At 38.8% G+C, this 16,912-nt stretch overlaps 1 protein-coding gene across 16 annotated transcripts in view; it reads right to left on the bottom strand.

Moving 5' to 3' along the window:
- The window catches only part of TNRC6B (trinucleotide repeat containing adaptor 6B), a 384,364-nt gene that overhangs the window by 44,115 nt on the left and 323,337 nt on the right, over positions 1-16,912 (bottom strand). For 15 of the 16 annotated variants that reach the window (XM_077168905.1, XM_077168910.1, XM_077168901.1 and 12 more), the window contains 3 exons: positions 9,063-9,404; positions 4,111-6,456; positions 1,923-2,081 (listed from right to left, as the gene is read on the bottom strand). In XM_077168905.1, coding sequence (XP_077025020.1) covers positions 1,923-2,081; positions 4,111-6,456; positions 9,063-9,404 — 2,847 coding nt within the window. The remainder of the gene's footprint in view (positions 1-1,922; positions 2,082-4,110; positions 6,457-9,062; positions 9,405-16,912) is intronic. The other variant, XM_077168907.1, reaches the window with a different exon arrangement.

Genomic DNA, 16,912 nt, shown 5'->3' with positions numbered 1-16,912 from the left:
TATGACTGCTACCTAGGAACAGGTCTATGACAGCCACCTAGGCTCATCAAGCACTTGATTTCTTTTAACTGCGGCTTCATACCCCAAACAAAGTTCACGTTAATCTGATGACTCCTCCATAGGGCTTACCTTAGCCACATGAAAGAGCTTGTGGATAGGCACTAAGACGCAGGGATGGGAGGCTTTTCCCCTAACATTGGAAGTGTCACTGATAAACAAAATTGTCTCCTCTGCTATACAGGATGATAAATTTATATGATTGGTTTATATTTTGTAAGTATAGGAATTATGCCATCCACTGTCAAGTAAGAGGAATTAAAAATCCGATACTAAAAACATAGTGACCCCCTTATAAAAAACACAGCCAGGTAACCTTCTTGTAGAAAGAAACTGAACTTTTTTTTAAAACATGGGCAGGCACTGGGAAAAGCTGAACGTTTAACAAATGTTTTCTTACAGAAAAGATAAAATAGAGAGTTCTAATTTTTAACCATGGAACCTGCAACATTAAATTTAAGATATATGCAGATTAGAGAAGATCACATGTTAATTATCAGCATCAATTGATTTCTGTGATAATCTATCCCCTTCCTATGTGCATTACACTATCACATTACTCAGACTAGGGCATGAGCTACAACTATAGAAGATCCCAAAGAGGAGAAGACATTTTTAGAATCTAGAGAAAAGTGAGTATTTTGTGATGGAAGAATAGCAATTCTGAAGTTGGGAAAGATGCATAAATATCCTAGAGATACTCTGTGCCAAGGTTCGGGTTAATGTCTTCCGAAAGCATTTTCAATCTTTTTCCCATGATGAAACAATCAATTTTATAATGAAAAGCATGATGAAAACAAAATCTTCATAAAGCTATTTCAATGAAGTAGAGATATTTGTACTTTTAAAAACTGATTCCAGCTATTTAAGTACAAGTGTGAATTTCTAGAAATAGCTAAGATCAAATCTTTGCCACACAAAAAGACCCAAAAATCTATCACACAGTAAACTTCACAAAGGAATTTTAACTCTTGTTCAAATTTTAAGTGTTTGATATGACCACATCATTTAATCAAGAGACAATCCTTTACATCTACTGTATGGTAGAAAACCGACATCAGAATATTTTTGAGGAAGCTACACACAAGTGAAAATAGCACTTGAAATGGAATCTTTTGCCCTAGAAATATCCAACAAGACATTCTATAACATCAGTTTAGTTTCGCAAATTACTACTACTGTGGATCAAATATTGCTTAGACTTCCATTAATCAGAAAGAAGCATTACATGCTTCATTTAAAAGATTCAAATGAAAAAATCTTTTTTTGGGTTCAAGAAATCCTAAAAGTTCCTATGTGAAAAGATGTATGAGAAGAGAGATGAAGGGGGAAAGAAGGACTAGAAGGAAGGTGGAAGTGACTGGGCAGGGGGAACTATGCTCCATTCCACATTAAAGGAACAGAACTCTTATTTGAAATTATACTAAAAAAAGAGTGGGGGGCGGGCCACGGTGGCTCAGCAGGTAAGAGTGCTTGCCTGCCATGCCCAAGGACCCGGTTCGATTCCCGGTGCCTGCCCATGTGAAAAAAAAAAAAAGAGTGGGAATGGAAAATATATATGGCAGAACAAATTTAAATTATTGGGCTAAAAAAGCATCACATCAAAATCTCAATTCTGGCCAGATACTAAATCTAATTTAAAATAAAATAATCAAAATATCTTTTGACTTTTTGTTCACTGTAAACATTTTAACATTATTACGTGTCAAGGAACTTACCACCATTTGCTATACATCATTTAGTTAGGTCTCAAGTCCCTGATTCTCGCTAAAACAAAGGTCTCAACACTCAAGAGTCCTCACCAAAATGTCTGACACCCCGAATTAATACAAAATCCCATGAAAATAAAAACTTCATGTACTCACTAGGTTTCATGGCATTTGGCGCGTTGGAAGGTGTATTCCCCCAGCCTGTGGTCGGTGCTCCTGTATCATCCATTTCACCCCACCCAGGACTGCTTTCGTTTGGCTCACCCCAAGCTGAAGTACCATTATCTGGAGCAGGTGGTGTGCTTTTGCTCCAGACTATAAAGACAGGATATGTATCTCTTAAGAACAATTTGCTAAATCAAATGCCATACTGTCTAGCTGGGGCTGAAAGGGAAGGAACATTTACTCCTATATTCTGCTGGGAACAATATAAACTGGCTCAACCTTCAAGGAGGGCATTTGGCAATGTTATCAAAAAAATTTTAATGTACCTAATTTTTGATCCATAATTCCAGTGTTAGGAAATTATACAACAGATACACTTATCAGAGAAGATTAACTCAAACATATGACAATGCTCACTGCATCACTGTTAGAGGACTATTTAGAAGCAACATAACTGTTCACCAAAAAGGGACTAGTGCATGATCGTTCTGTAAACCCACAACTTCTCTAATAAAAAAAAAATTAAGAAAGGGGACTAGTTAGATCAATTATGGGTCATCCACAAAATGAATATTATATATGAAACAAAAGTATGTGCTAATATGGAAAGCTTACACCCACACACACACATATATATAGATATATATACATATAGTACAGCCCCTTTGGTGGAAAATTTTAAAAGGATAGATTAAAATATTTTTCTGTAAGTATGAACAAAAATTTTGAAGGAGATACAAACTTCTAAAAGATTATCTGTGGAGAGAGAGCCTAGGGGCAGAGATACTTTGCTTATCTGTACAGTTTCAAAGTTCTCCTATATGCAAACAATTTTTTTGAATGGTAGAAAGTTTCATTTTAGATAGATTCTAGATAGGAAGTTAATGGTAAGACTTCATTCCCTATCTCATTCTTTTCAATATTTAATAAATTTAAACTAGTTAAAATAATCATGTGTAATGGAAATGAGGTGTTCTTCTGATATGATGAAAATATTTTGGAACTAGATAGAAATGGTAGTTGCAAAATACTGTGAATGTCTAAAGGCCACTGAATTGTTCACTTTTAACATAAATTTCAGCTCAACTTAAAAAAAAATTACTCTTTATAGCTGCCCCCCACCCCCAAACAAATAATCATTTGCTAAGTGAGGCAGAAAGGATTCATTGAATGATGGAACAAGATAAGTTTATTTGGAAGAGGGTTCAAGCTGATTAATATCTCAATTAATTTTAAGTAAAAGAAGGCTTGAAAAGTTAATCCCTTAATTTAGTGAACTAAGTGCTCTATGGGGACATTCAAGTTGACAACACTAAACTAATTCAGTATGATATTACCAGCACTTCCTTAAAATTTTTTTTTTACGTAAATCACACTTTATTTGATCAGTCCCCTTGTGAGCAGTATTTTGTGCTTCCAGGGTTTTGCCTTCACTGGGTGGACATGAACAACCTTATGTGGCATGGCCACATAACACATGACCAGCACTACTTATAATTTACCAGGTCTAATATTTCCTATTCAAATAGGGAGGGAAGAAAGTTTTATACACATGCAAATACACAACTTGCAAGGTCAAAGAATCAGCTCTCTGACAATGCTCTTTAAAATTTCGGAAATTTGAGGCAACCAATCATTTAGAAATAACAAGCCTTTACACAAAGTACTCCACCTCCAGAGATACTCATTAAAAATCATGCCAGATTCTTGCTCTGCTATAGCATCCTTAGGGCCTGTGGAACAACACAGTGTCTTTTCCTTTGTTGATGCAAGAGGACCATAGAGAATCTATCCACAGGTAGAATCAGAATGGAAATCCCATCTACTTCTGCTACTATTTTCATTCTTTATTTTAAATTCTAGAGTATAGATTTTTAGCAAGATAGAAGACTTTGGATTCTGCAGATCAATACAATTTCAAAATAATAATAATAATAAAAATACTGGGAGACTAAAGCAAGGGTGCCATCTTTTCATTTTGCCAAGAAAGAACATTTAAAATGTACTACTGCCATCTGTTATCGCTATCATTTTATGAAAAGAGAGGCTCTGTTTACAATCCAAAAACATAGGAAAGAACCTCAGAATGAAGCTAAGTTGAGTAAATGCAACTGAATTAAAATGCCTTGGTTCAGGATTTCTTTTCGTCATCATACCTTGTGAGAAAAAGCCGTCTTACCTGATGCTGATTTACTGGTCATTGGGGTAGGCAAGTTTGGTTCTCGAGGTGCTGGGCCCCCTTGGGAATTCTTATCCCAAAGATTCACATTCTTGTAGTTATAACTGTTAGGGTCTCCCCATGCTGAAGTGCCATCATCTATGTCCATTTTCCGACTAATTGACTGTGGGGATGGCTCTTCCCAACCACTGGGTTCCTCGTCCTTCGGAGTTGTTGGTTGGGGCCCGCTGCTCCAGTTGGAATTGGAAGGTCGTCCATTGCCTGAAGCAGGTGGGGGTGGGCCTCCCCATGAACCAGAAGCTTCTGGTTGTGGTGGTGATGGCTGCTGTGGCTGCTGCTGCTGTTGGTGCTGTTTATTCCAGGAATTGGGCTGTCTGCCTGTTTCATTCCATGCTGGAGATCTTTTGCAATCTTCCCATCCACCTTTTGAGGCTATACTTGCATTGCCACCATTACCCCAAGTTCCAATTTCATTCTGCCCTCCATCACCCCATCCTGATACAGGCTTATTTGCAGAACTTTCCCAATTGCTGTTTTTTGCTTGATCAACTTCTTCTCCCCAACCATTCTTCCCAGAAGTCCATCCTTGATTGGGCTGACGTCCACCTCCCCACCCCTGATCCTTGCTGGAATTTTCATTCCAAGAGGAAGATGTCTTTTCATCTGGTCGTCCTCCTCCCCAATTGGAAGAGTTGTTGTTCTTATAATCATTCCAGCCCCCTGTGTTCTTGGAGTCTTTCCATTCTGTAGAGGTTGAGAGTTCCCCCCACCCAGACTTCATTTGATTGCTTTGGCTGGGCGCATCGCCCCAGCCCCCTGAGTTCTTGGTCTGTGTGGCAGCACTCTCCCACCCCTCAGTTCCTTTGTCAGATTTCCCCTCAGGCCTTGGTACCTCTTCGATATCCCACACTGTGTCTTGCTTAATTTGAGTTTGGCCCCAGCCAGTGTTTGAAAGCACCCTAGGGTCCAAATCAGTTCGGCTCAAAAGAGTCTGCAAGACAGCCTGACAATCAGGATGTGTGGGCCTGTACGACCGACGGCCAGAATTATGACTGTCACTACTTCCTGCTTTGTGGTTGCTTCCAGTGCTTTGACCTCCAACTTCACTTCCTGTGGAGCTGGAAGATCTTCCCCAACAGGGAGCCTGGGCATTGCCTTGGTTTTCAGGGAGGGGGTGGCCCTTTTGATTGTCCCATACTCCAGTGCTAGAATTTGGTTGGTTTGGACCACTCCATTCTCCAATTTTCAACTCATCAGACCCAGTCGGCTGTTTCCATTCTCCCTGAGAGACCCCAGATGTCATTTTGTTCCCTTCACCCCATTTGTTGTCATTAGAGTCCTGAGGGCCAAAGTTCCAGGACCCACCCGTAGACCTGTTATTGTCCCAAGAGTCATTTTTTGACCCAGTTGATTTCTGAACAGAAGCTCCTTTCCAAGAGTCCTCTCTATCCTTTCCATTGTTCCCATTATTTCCAGAATTGCTTTGTCCAGAGACTGTGTCAGTTCCAGAAGGCCCCCTAGATATACCCCAAGATCCAACACTCCCAGTTTTTCGATCTCCAGTGCTTTGTGAAGGGCCATCAGTGCTCCTGGAGGTGTTCCCCAATGCCATTACAAAGGGCATTCCCTTATTCTCCATGGGGTTCGGTGAACTTAAGTTCAAGGAGTTAGTGTTTCCATTTTTTGGTCCATCAGTGTTATGAATTTGAGCCTGTTCTCTGCCAGAGACAACAAAATTAACACCCGCATTTTCCATCTTTGACTGCTGTTCCCTGGATGCCTGACCTACTGTGCTAACCTGTGTACTGGAATTACTATTATCTGTTTCCAATGTCCCTTTCCTAGAATTTCCTTCTTGGACCAGCGCTGGCCAGGCAGATGGGTTGCTATTTGGGTTAAAGTTGCTGAAGCCAGAGCCAGGTCCTATCCTATCCTGACCACTCACATTCCTCCAATTCCCTAGTCCATTGTTGTTCTCTGTAGTAGAGGTGGAAGATTGACCAGATTTAGCCTTAGGGTCAGATTTCCAGGCCCCAAGATTACACTCACTCCCAGAACTTGCAGACTGGCACTGGCTCCCTTTCCCTTTGCCTCCAGTGGTGCTTCCTGGCAGTGTGCTCTTCTCAGAGCCAGGATTTGAGGCACTGTTGTTATCGGTGGTATTTTCGGAAGAAGACTCAGTGTCTTTGCTGGCAATACAAGGCCACTCTTCCATGTCAGACCCGTCTACAATCACTTTGTCCCAGATGTGAATTGGGTTGGGGGAGGCGGTGTTGTTGGAGGAGGCGCCTGGGCCCCAAGTGGAATTTGCATAATTTGAAGCAGCAGCACCTCCAAGGGTTGAATCTGGAAAAGAGATTTTTATCAATCACAGCTATATCTGGAACACACATTAACACTTCAAAGTAAAACTGCCCTTAGGAGAGCTCATCACATTTCTCTATAAGCTGGCTAAACTGCACATCACAAATGGTATTATTCATCTTTTCTCTTCCATTTCACCTATTTGTTTTATTTTGCTAACTCTGCAACATCTCTTAAACCTATCTCCTTGCAATTTCAATAGACAGAAAACAGCCTTATATATGTATCTTGGGACAGCTGCAATAATACTCTAAACTGGCTCTTTATCTTTTCCAATCGATTCTAAACAGTTCTGGCTGGAGTAATTTTTCTAAAGCACACCTTTGATCACATCACTTCTGTATGCAAAGATTCAATAGTTCTTCACTCCATAAAATTAAAGCTAATCTCCTTGCCCTGGCTAATCTGATCAAGATACTTCATGAGGTCAACCAACCTTTCGCTTTCTAGTCTTATCCTTCACTACTTTCTATGTAGATGTCTACATTCCATACTACTTGAAATTCTACCATTATTTGTGTCTTCTCACCTTGGCACAATTTCATATCAGAAACTATTGTTTTTTAACTTCTGACTTCATATTCTGAAATTTTACTCATCTTTCTGGTTCCAGTTTGAGTGCGTTTTCTTCTGTGAAGCTTTGCTTTGAGCTCATCACTTGAAAATAACCCTCACCTGTCTAGAGACATTTTGCCAGTGCAATAGTTACTATGTTTCTATCTTCCTTTACCACTTTAGCACCTTGTAGACAGAGAACTTATCTTGCTAAAATTTAGATTCCAGACAGTGGCCAGTGCAATCACGCTCAGTAAGCATCCTTTGAATGATGAATGGACCAAACTAGACGCTGGGAGCATATAGCATGAATCAGATAGTGTTTACATCCAAAAGAAACTTAATCTGATAAATTAGTCCATCTTGGCACAGATTTTGGAGGAATTTACCATATACGACAGGAAAACAAGTAGCATATTTTTACTAAATAATTTCTCTTAAAAACTTATTTCAGCTCCTTTAACCAAGCAGTTTTAAATCAACATGAAGTTGAAATGAAGCATTATATAGAGTCATGTAAGATAAGGCAATGCATAATCCCAAACTGTTGAGATTTAGGGGCTCTCTAAATGTATTAGAAATGTAAGCAAAAGACTCTGACCACAATAGATCAATACCTACTTCCAGGTCTGGATATAAAGCAACAGAAACACTCAATATAACCACCCCTTCACATGCTTCCTTTCATAATTTGATTATGATGAGCCAGGAAGAAAGGGTATGCAGCATTTCCCTTTCTGCTTTGGGTCTGGCCTGACAGCCAACACAAGGAAGCCTCATGGATCAGGCTTATCTTGCATGAAGGTTATGTCACCACTCTCACTGTGTACATGAGGAGGTGGCGACAGAGTTTTCTGGGCATTTCTATGTTCAAACTCAGCAGTAAAAGAAGACCTCCTATTGCTGATGACCATCAATTCATTTTCCTTGCAAATATGATGATGTTCAAGTACTGAATTTTAATATAGTCTCAAAAAAAATCTTGAGATAAACTGAAATTAATCACCTAATAAAATATAAAGATAATTGGAAATTCTTAGCTGCTAGCTGATCTACTTTTATCATCTATTAAAAACTCTCAAATCTCCTAGTAGAACCCTCCAACTAAAGATCCCTAGTATCTACATACATTTTTGTTTTGGCATGGGCAGGCTCCAGAAATCAAGCCTGGGTCTCTGGCATGGCAAGTGAGAATTCTGCCACTGAGCCACCACTGCACTGCCCTACATACATTTTTAAAAAATATTTTATTCTAGTAACATTTATGTAACCTAAAATTTTCCCTTTTTAACCAAATTCACATATATAATTCAGTACTGTTAATTACTCTCATATGTTCTACAGTTTTTAGCCAAATGAGGTCAAAATCCAGGGAAATATTGATTTTAAAAACACCTATTGATAACACTATAGAATATTATTTATTAGCCTCCCAAGAATCTATCACTTGGGTGGGCCACGGTGGCTCAGCAGGCAAGGATGCTTGCCTGCCATGCCAGAGGACCCGGGTTCAATTCCCGGTGCCCGCCCATGTAAAAAAAAAAAAAAAAAAGAAAAGAACCTATCACTGTTATCTAAGAGACCATTCTCTTAGACCATTGGTCTAAGGACCAATCACAGCATTCTGGAAATGTATACACTGGCATCAGAAGATTCACAAGCTTCCACACTAAGCTAGGCCCACACCCAATCAGACCCTGAGCACATACTTGTGCAGACACCTGGAACCATGAAAGCTCAAAGTGGTAAAAATATAGTCTGAAAAGGAGAAAAAGCCCCAAACAGTAATGACAAACTATAGTTACATTAGCCTAGAATAAAAAGAATACACACTTACAGGACAATAAAACCCAGTTTCAGAAGAGAAATGCCTATTCACATTTCATAGTGTCCCATCTTTTGAGAAATTCCAATAATTTTATACAATTTAATGACTTTTGAGTACTTTACATCAAGCAATGCAAGTGAAAAATCTGACCACCATTGACTTTTGGTAGCTCTGTGAAATCGTCTCACCAACACTGACTCCATACCTGGTGCAGTCCCGCTCTCACTCTGCAGCAGCGTTCCTGTCACTTGTGCGTTGTTTGGGTTTGCTCCTGGTGCCGTAGAGGGAGGAGGCCCCGCTCCACCCCCAAGGAGCATGCAGGACGGTGGAGGGGGCTGCCCACGCTTTAATAACACTTTGTGGTCCTGCTGGCAACGGAATCGCGGCGGCACCTCCCGAGGCATGTAGCGGGCGGCGCTTGGCGGTTGTCCGTTCGGCACTGCCACCCTTTTGGCATTGTTGCCACCATTGACTGGTGGCGATGGAGAGCTGCCAATCGGGCTGGCGGCCGTTGGTTGGCTTAAACTTGGTTTCGTCACTTCGGGCACTGAAAAAGAGAGGTTGGGAAACAAGTCTTTGAAATCAAATACATTTTTCTAAAGATTATTTTTAAGAAAGAGTACATGAGACCAATTCTAACAAGACGACACTCCTTCTTTCACTCCACTCTTCGAAATTCTCCACAGCATCTTTAATTTACTGAAGGTAGTGGAGGTGGTAGGGAGTGAAAGTGACAAGGATTAAAGACAGCACTATCATGGGATCACAAAGCATTAAGGGGCAGAGGGAAGCAATGGTCATTCACTCCACTAAATCAAAACTGGAATTCCCTGAACAGCTGCCTAACAAAGATATCTGCACATATGGGCACAGACAATGTCCCTAATAAAGGTTCAAAGGCTCTAAGCCCAAGGCCCCTTGCTTTCATTCAGGGTCAAAGACATACCTTGGAGAAATCTCTCCTGATGTCGCTTTTCTAGGTGGGCTAAGGACCCTTCTTTTGTGACATCTTTTTCTACCAGTGAATTAGTTTTAAAGCACTCTTCATCAAGTGTTTACAGGACAGGTCCAAGACTTTCTCATGGGCTACCATATGATCGTCTCATATATTTCCTTCTAGCTGCTCCAGAATACAGAAGGATAGAGGGCTTAAATATATTTTTTAATATCACAGTAGACTTTCTTCTTTTTTTTTTTGTGAAAAATAACATATATACAAAAAAGCTATAAATTTCAAAGCACAGCACAATAATTAGTTGTAGAACATATCTGAGTTTGACATGGGTTACAATTTCACAATTTTAGGTTTTTACTTATAGCTGCTCTAAAATATGGAGACTAAAAGAAATATCAATTTAATGATTCAGCATTCATATTCATTTCTTAAATCTTGTCTTCTTTGTAGTATCCCATCATCATCTTTGATCTTTCAATATCTCTCTTTAGGGGTGTTCGGGCTATGGTAATTCTAAATTTTTCATATTGGAAGGGTCTGTCACTAATATGGGATAGGAATATGGAACTATCTGATGTACTGGAGAGACTGGGCTGTTTTAGGACTTATCTGGATCAGGGACCCATCTGGAGGTTGTAGGTATCTGGAAAGTTACTCTAGTGCATGGAACCACTGTGGAATCTTATATATTGCCCTAGGTGTTCTTCAGGATTGGCCGGAATGGTCCTGGTTAGGGGTTGGCAGGTGTGCTGGTTTGGAAGGATGTATGTCCCCTAGAAAAGCCATGTTTTAATCTAAATCCCATTTCATAAAGGCAGAATCATCCCTATTCAATACTGTATTGTTTGAAACTGCAATCAGATCATCTCCCTGGATATGTGGTTCAATCAAGAGTAGTTGTTAAACTGGATTAGGTGATGATATGTCTCCACCCACCTGGGTGGGTCTTGAGAAGTTTCTGGAGTCCTATAAAAGAGGAGACATTTTGGAGAATGAAGGTGATTCAGAGAGAGCAGAGCAGAATGACATATTCATGAGAAGCAGAGTCCACCAGCCAGTGACCTCTGGAGATGAAGATGGAAAATGCCTCCCGGGGTGCTTCATGAAACAGGAAGCCAGGAGAAGAAGTTAGCAGATGACACCATGCTTGCCAAGTGCCTTCTCGGATGAGAGAGGAACTCTGACTGTGTTCACCATGTGCCTTTCCAGATGAGAGAGAAACTGTGACCATGTTCACCATGTGCCCTTACACTTGAGAGAGAAACCCTGAACTTCATTGGCCTTCTTGAACCAAGGTATCTTTCCCTGGATGCCTTAGATTGGGCATTTCTATAGAGTTGCTTAATTGGGGCATTTTCTCAGCCTTAGCACTGTAAACTAGCAACTTATTAAATTCCCCATTTAAAAGCCATTCTGTTTCTGGTATATTCATTCTGGCAGCTAGCAAACAAGAACAGCAGATTATGATGGGTAGCAAGGCTAAACGAAGCTTGCTGAGAGCAACCCCCAGAGTAGCCTCTCGACTCTATTTGAACTCTCTCTGCCACAGATACTTTATTAATTACATTTCTTTCCCCCCTTTTGTTCAGGATGGAATTATTGATCCCACGGTACCAGGTCTGGAGTCATCCCTGGGAATCATCTCTCACATTACTGGGAAGAATTTCACCCCTAGACGTCTTGTCCCACGTAGAGGGGAAAGCAATGATTTCACTTGCTAAGTTGGATAAAGAGGCTGAGGCCAAAACTGAGCAACAAAAGAGGTCCTCCAGAAGCAACTCTTAGGCATGTCTATATTTAGGCTAAGCTTCTCCACTACCTATATAAACTTCACAAGAGTAAGCCTTATGATTGAGGACGTGGCCTACTAATTTGGGTGTCCCTAAAGTTTGACACAGTATCAGGGAATTTCCTGATGGTAAAGTTTAATAGTTCCATATTCTTTCACCCTTTCAACAGGGGATTTTGTAAATACATTTTCATTATCTACTCAATATACTCTAGGATGCTTCCAGGCATTACAATAATCCATACAGGATTAAAGGATCTCTTTCTTATTCTGGGCTCCCTGTGTTTCAATTGTTCAAATGAGTATACAGATAGGTTGAATTAGATTATGTACTATAAAAAAATTCAGTTTCGGATCAAATAAATCTTTCTTCCACTGGTCTCAAAGAGTATATGTAGTTCTAAAATACAGACACTGTCTTTCTTACTCCTATGTTCTGAATTACTTTAACCCCAACTGGTTCAGCTTTGTTTTTATCTCCAAATATCAGGTTATATATTTAAAACAGCCTCTCAAAATCCAGAAATAGTAATTGGCACTTTGGACTTAATTTGTCTGCTCTAAAAACTTAAAATCTAGGCCCCTGTGTTTTATTATAAGAATTTTCTAAAGGTGACCATACCATTCTTGTTTTATTGTTTCTGGCTTATTTTGTCTCAACAAATGTCCCACATGTTCATTCACACTGTTGCATGCCTGATGACTTTGTCCCTTTTCATAGGAGCACAACCTTCATTGATAAGTATACACCATCGTTCATCAATCTTCTCCATCAGTGCATCCTTCAGCCATCTACATTCATTGGGCATCACGTAGAAGGCCTAAAGTCCACAGTCCACCAACATTCTCAATTTTAGATAATTTCATTGTTCCCAAGAGAAAGACAACTAATAAACACACCCTCGCCAAATAGGAAATCTAGACCTCCTCTTAATTCTTATCCCTCCCCCCTTTATTTACTTCTGCTGTTGCTGTGGTAGTGCTGATGGTTTCCTTTTGAACATAGCTCTGAGCAAGCAATAGCAGTTTTCCCCCTGTAGCCTGGACTTAAACACTTTACACAAGAATCATATCTCTGAAGTAATTCTTGCAAGAATTCATATTTCTAGTGTGAATCAGTGGGACAGAAAGGTCTACACAACCCCTTTCAATCTTGTTCATCTTTCATATGGTAATATTACTTACATACCCACTAGAGAATCACCTTCACTCCTATCTATTCCCTTACATTGGAGTTCAATCTCATTAGCTAATGGTCTACCCATTTCTAGCTTCTATGTATCTCTAAGTCCCCTATATTCTGTATGATAAGCCTCTGATTATACTTTACGCTGGTCATAAAAGTGGAATCATACAGTACCTATTCTTTCGTGTCTGGCTAATTTCACTCAGCATTATGTCCTCAAGGCTCATCCATCCTGTCATGTGCTTCAGGACGTCATTTTGTTCTACTGCTGCATAAGTATGCACCATTTTTTCGTTAATCCACTCATCTGTTGATGGGCACTTGGTTTGTTTCCATCTTTTGGTGATTATGATTAAGGCTGCTATGAACATCAGTGTGCAAATGTCTATTTGTGTCATTGACTTTGGTGCTTCTGGGTATATACCAAAGAGTGCTATTGCTGGATCATAGGACAACTCAATATTTTTTTTCCTAAGGAACTGCCAGTCTTCCATAGTGGCTGCACCATTATACATTCCCATCAGCAGGGCCTAAGTGTCCCAGTTTCTCCACATCCTCTCCAACATTTAGTTTACTGTTTGTGTAAATAACAGCCATTCTCATAGGTATGAGGTGATATCTCATTTTAGTCCTGATCTGCATGAAAGTTTTAGCATCTCTTCATGTGTTTTTGAGCCATCTTGTATTTTCTCGTCAGAAAAATGCTTATTCATGTCTTTAGCTTGTTTTATAATTGGGTTATTTGTTCTTTTGTTGTCGAGTTGTACAATTTCTTTGTATATATAGGAAATCAAACCTTTGTCTAATTTGTGATTCCCAAATATTTTCTCCCATTGAGTTGATGGCCTCTTCACCTTTTTGACAAAGTCTTCTAGGGTACAGAAACATTTGATTTTGAGGAGTTCCTATTTATCTTTTTTCTTTTGCTGCTTGTGCTTTGGCTGTGAAATTTAGGAAGCTACCTCCTATTACTAGGTCTTGAAGATGTTTCCCTCTACATTTTCTTCTAGAAGCATTAGGGTGTTAATTCCTATATTTAGGTATTTGCTCCACTTTGAGATAATTTTTTTATAGGGTGTAAGATAGGGCTCCTCTTTCATTCTCATGGCTATTGACATCCAATTCTTCTATGCCCATTAAAAAATGAGTATTTTGTCCCAGTTCAAAGGATTTGGGGCCTACAGATTTGGTGGTCAATTTCTGCACTCTTGATTCAATTCCATTGGTCAATGCTTCTGTCTTCATGCCAGTACAATGCTGTTTTGACCACTGTGGCTTTACAATAGATTTTTAAGGGAGTGATAATCTTCCCACTTCATTCTTCTTTAGGATGCTTTTAGCCATCCGGGGTCTGTTTCCTTTCCAGATGAATTTGGTAGTTACCTTTTCCAAATCTTCAAAGTAGGTTGTTGGAATTTCGATTAGGTACTGTGTTGAATCTGTAGATCAATTTGGGGAGAATTGACATCTTAACTATATTTAGCCTTCCTATTCATAAGCAGGGAATGTCTTTCCACCTATTTAGATACCTTTGAGCAATTTCTGTAGTTTTATGTGTACAAGTCCTTTATGTCCCTAGTTAAGTTCATTTCTAAGTATTCAATTATTTTCAGTTGTTGTTTGAATGGATTGTTTTCTTAACCGATTCCTCAGCTAGGTCACTGCTTGTGTATAGAAACGTTACTGATTTTTGCACATTAATTTTACATCCCGCCACCTTGCTAAATTTGTTTATTAGCTCAAGTAACTTTGCTGTAGATTTTTCAGGATCTTCCAAGTATAGCATCATATCACCTACAAACTATGAGAGTTTTACTTCTTTCTTTCCAATCTGGAGGTCTTTTATTTCTTTGTCCTGCCTGACTGATCTACCTAGAACTTCGAGCACAATGTTGAATAGTAGTGGTGACACTGGGCATCCTTGTCTTGTACCTGATTCTAAGAGGAAAGCTTTCAGTCTTTCTCCATTGAGTACGATACTGGCTATCGGTTTTTCACATATTCCCTTTATTATATTGAGGTAGTTACCTTTCATTCCTATCTTTTGGAGTGTTTTTATCAGAAAAGGATGCTGAATTTTGTTGAATGCTTTTTCAGCATCAATTGAGACGATCATGTGATTTTTCCCTTTCCAACTGTTAATGTAATTGTTTTTCTTGTATTGAACCATCCTTATACTCCTGGTATAAACCCCACTTGTTCATGGTGTGTAATTCTTTTAATGTGCTGTTGGATTTGAATGGTAACATTCTATTGAAAATTTTTGCATCTATGTTCACTAGGGAGATTGGTCTGTAGTTCTCCTTTCTTATAGCATCTTTACCTGGTTTGGGTATTAAAATGGTATTAGCTTCATAAAATCAGTTAGGTAGAGTTCGTTTTTTCTCAATTTTTTTGAAAAGTTTGAGCAGGATTGGTGTTAGTTCTTTATAGAAAGTTTGATAAAATTCCCCTGTGAAGCCATCTGGACCTGGGCTTTTCTTTGTAGGAAGATATATATTTTTATAAACTTTTTATTCTGAAACAACTTTCAAATTTACTGGTCAGCAACAAAAATAAAACAAACCCCATAGAGAGACTACATATATACACATACATACATCTGTCCCTCCAGATACTGAGATCCATCAATTTTAACTTTTTGCCAATTTGCTGTATCATTCCTATCTATCCATCAATCCTTCCATCTATTAATCTATCCGTCCTATCCATCTATCAATCCATTTTCTGAGCACTTGAATTTAGGTTGTATATATATATCAACTGCTTGAACGCTTAATATAGCCACATACATTTCCTGAAAACTAGGATCCACTTATGTAATCACCTTAAGTACAGTTATCAGGTTCCAGAAATTGAACACTGATATAATTGTAGGAAGATTTTTGATGACTGATTGAATCCCTTTACTTGTCATTGGTTTTTTGAGATCTTCTATTCCTTCCTGAGTCAGTGTAGCTTGTTCGTGTATCTCCAGGATTTTGTCCATTTCATCTAAGTTGTCTAGTTTGTTGGCATATAGTTGTTCATAGTATCCTCTTATGATTTGCTTTATTTCTTCATGGTCTGTGGTAACACACCCTTTCTCATTTCTGATTTTGTTTATTTGCATCTTCTTTTTATCTTTGTCAGTCTTACTAAAGGCCCAGCAATTTTATTGATTTTCTCAAAGAACCAACTTTTGGTTTTATCGATTCTTTCTATTGTTCTTTTGTTCTGCCATTCATTTATCCCTGCTTCAATCTTTGTTATTTTTCTTCTCCTATTTGCTTTGGGGTTAGGTTTGCTGTTCTTTCTCAAGTTCTTCCAGGTGCATTGTCAAGTCCTCGATTTTTGCTCTTTCTTATTTTTTAATATAGGCATTTAGGGCAATAAATTTCCCTCTCAGCATAGCCTTTGCCGAATCCCATAAATTCTAATAAATTGTATTCTCATTTCCATTCATCTCTAGAATGCTACTGATTTCTCAAGCAATTTTTTCTTTGACCCACTGGTTGTTTAAGAGTGTGTTATTTAGTCTCCATATTATTTTTGAATACTCTTGTTCTTTGGTGGCTATTGAGATCTAGCTTCATCTCACTGTGATCAGGGAAAATGTTTTGAATAATCTCAATGTTTTTAAATGTATAAATAACTGTTTTGTGCCCCAGAATATGATCTATCCTGGAGAATATTTCATGAGCACTAGAGAAAAATGTATATCCTTGTGCTTTCAGACACAATGACCTATATATGTCTGTTAGGTCTAATTCATTTATAAGTTATTTAACTTCTCTATTTCCGTCTTGATCTTCTGTCTGGTTGTTCTATCTGTAGAGGAGAGTGGTGTATTGAAGTCTCCTACTATTCTTGTTTAAACATCTATCACTCCCTTCAGTTTTGCCAGTGTCTGTCTCATGTACTTTGGTGCTCCTTGATTGGGAGCATAAATATTTATGATTGCTAGATCTTGTTGGTGAATTGATCCTTTAATTAGCATATACTAATTTTTTATACTTTACATTTATGATAACTCTACATTTACCATCTATTTTCTCTGATATTAGTATAGCTACTCCTGCTTTCTTTTGGTTACAACTTATGTGAAAGACATGTTTTCATCCTTTCACTTTCAATCTATTTGTA

This window comes from Tamandua tetradactyla, chromosome 7, assembly GCF_023851605.1.
Source record: "Tamandua tetradactyla isolate mTamTet1 chromosome 7, mTamTet1.pri, whole genome shotgun sequence".
Taxonomy (NCBI): Eukaryota; Metazoa; Chordata; class Mammalia; order Pilosa; family Myrmecophagidae; genus Tamandua; species Tamandua tetradactyla.
This window is presented reverse-complemented; position numbering and strand designations above follow the sequence as displayed.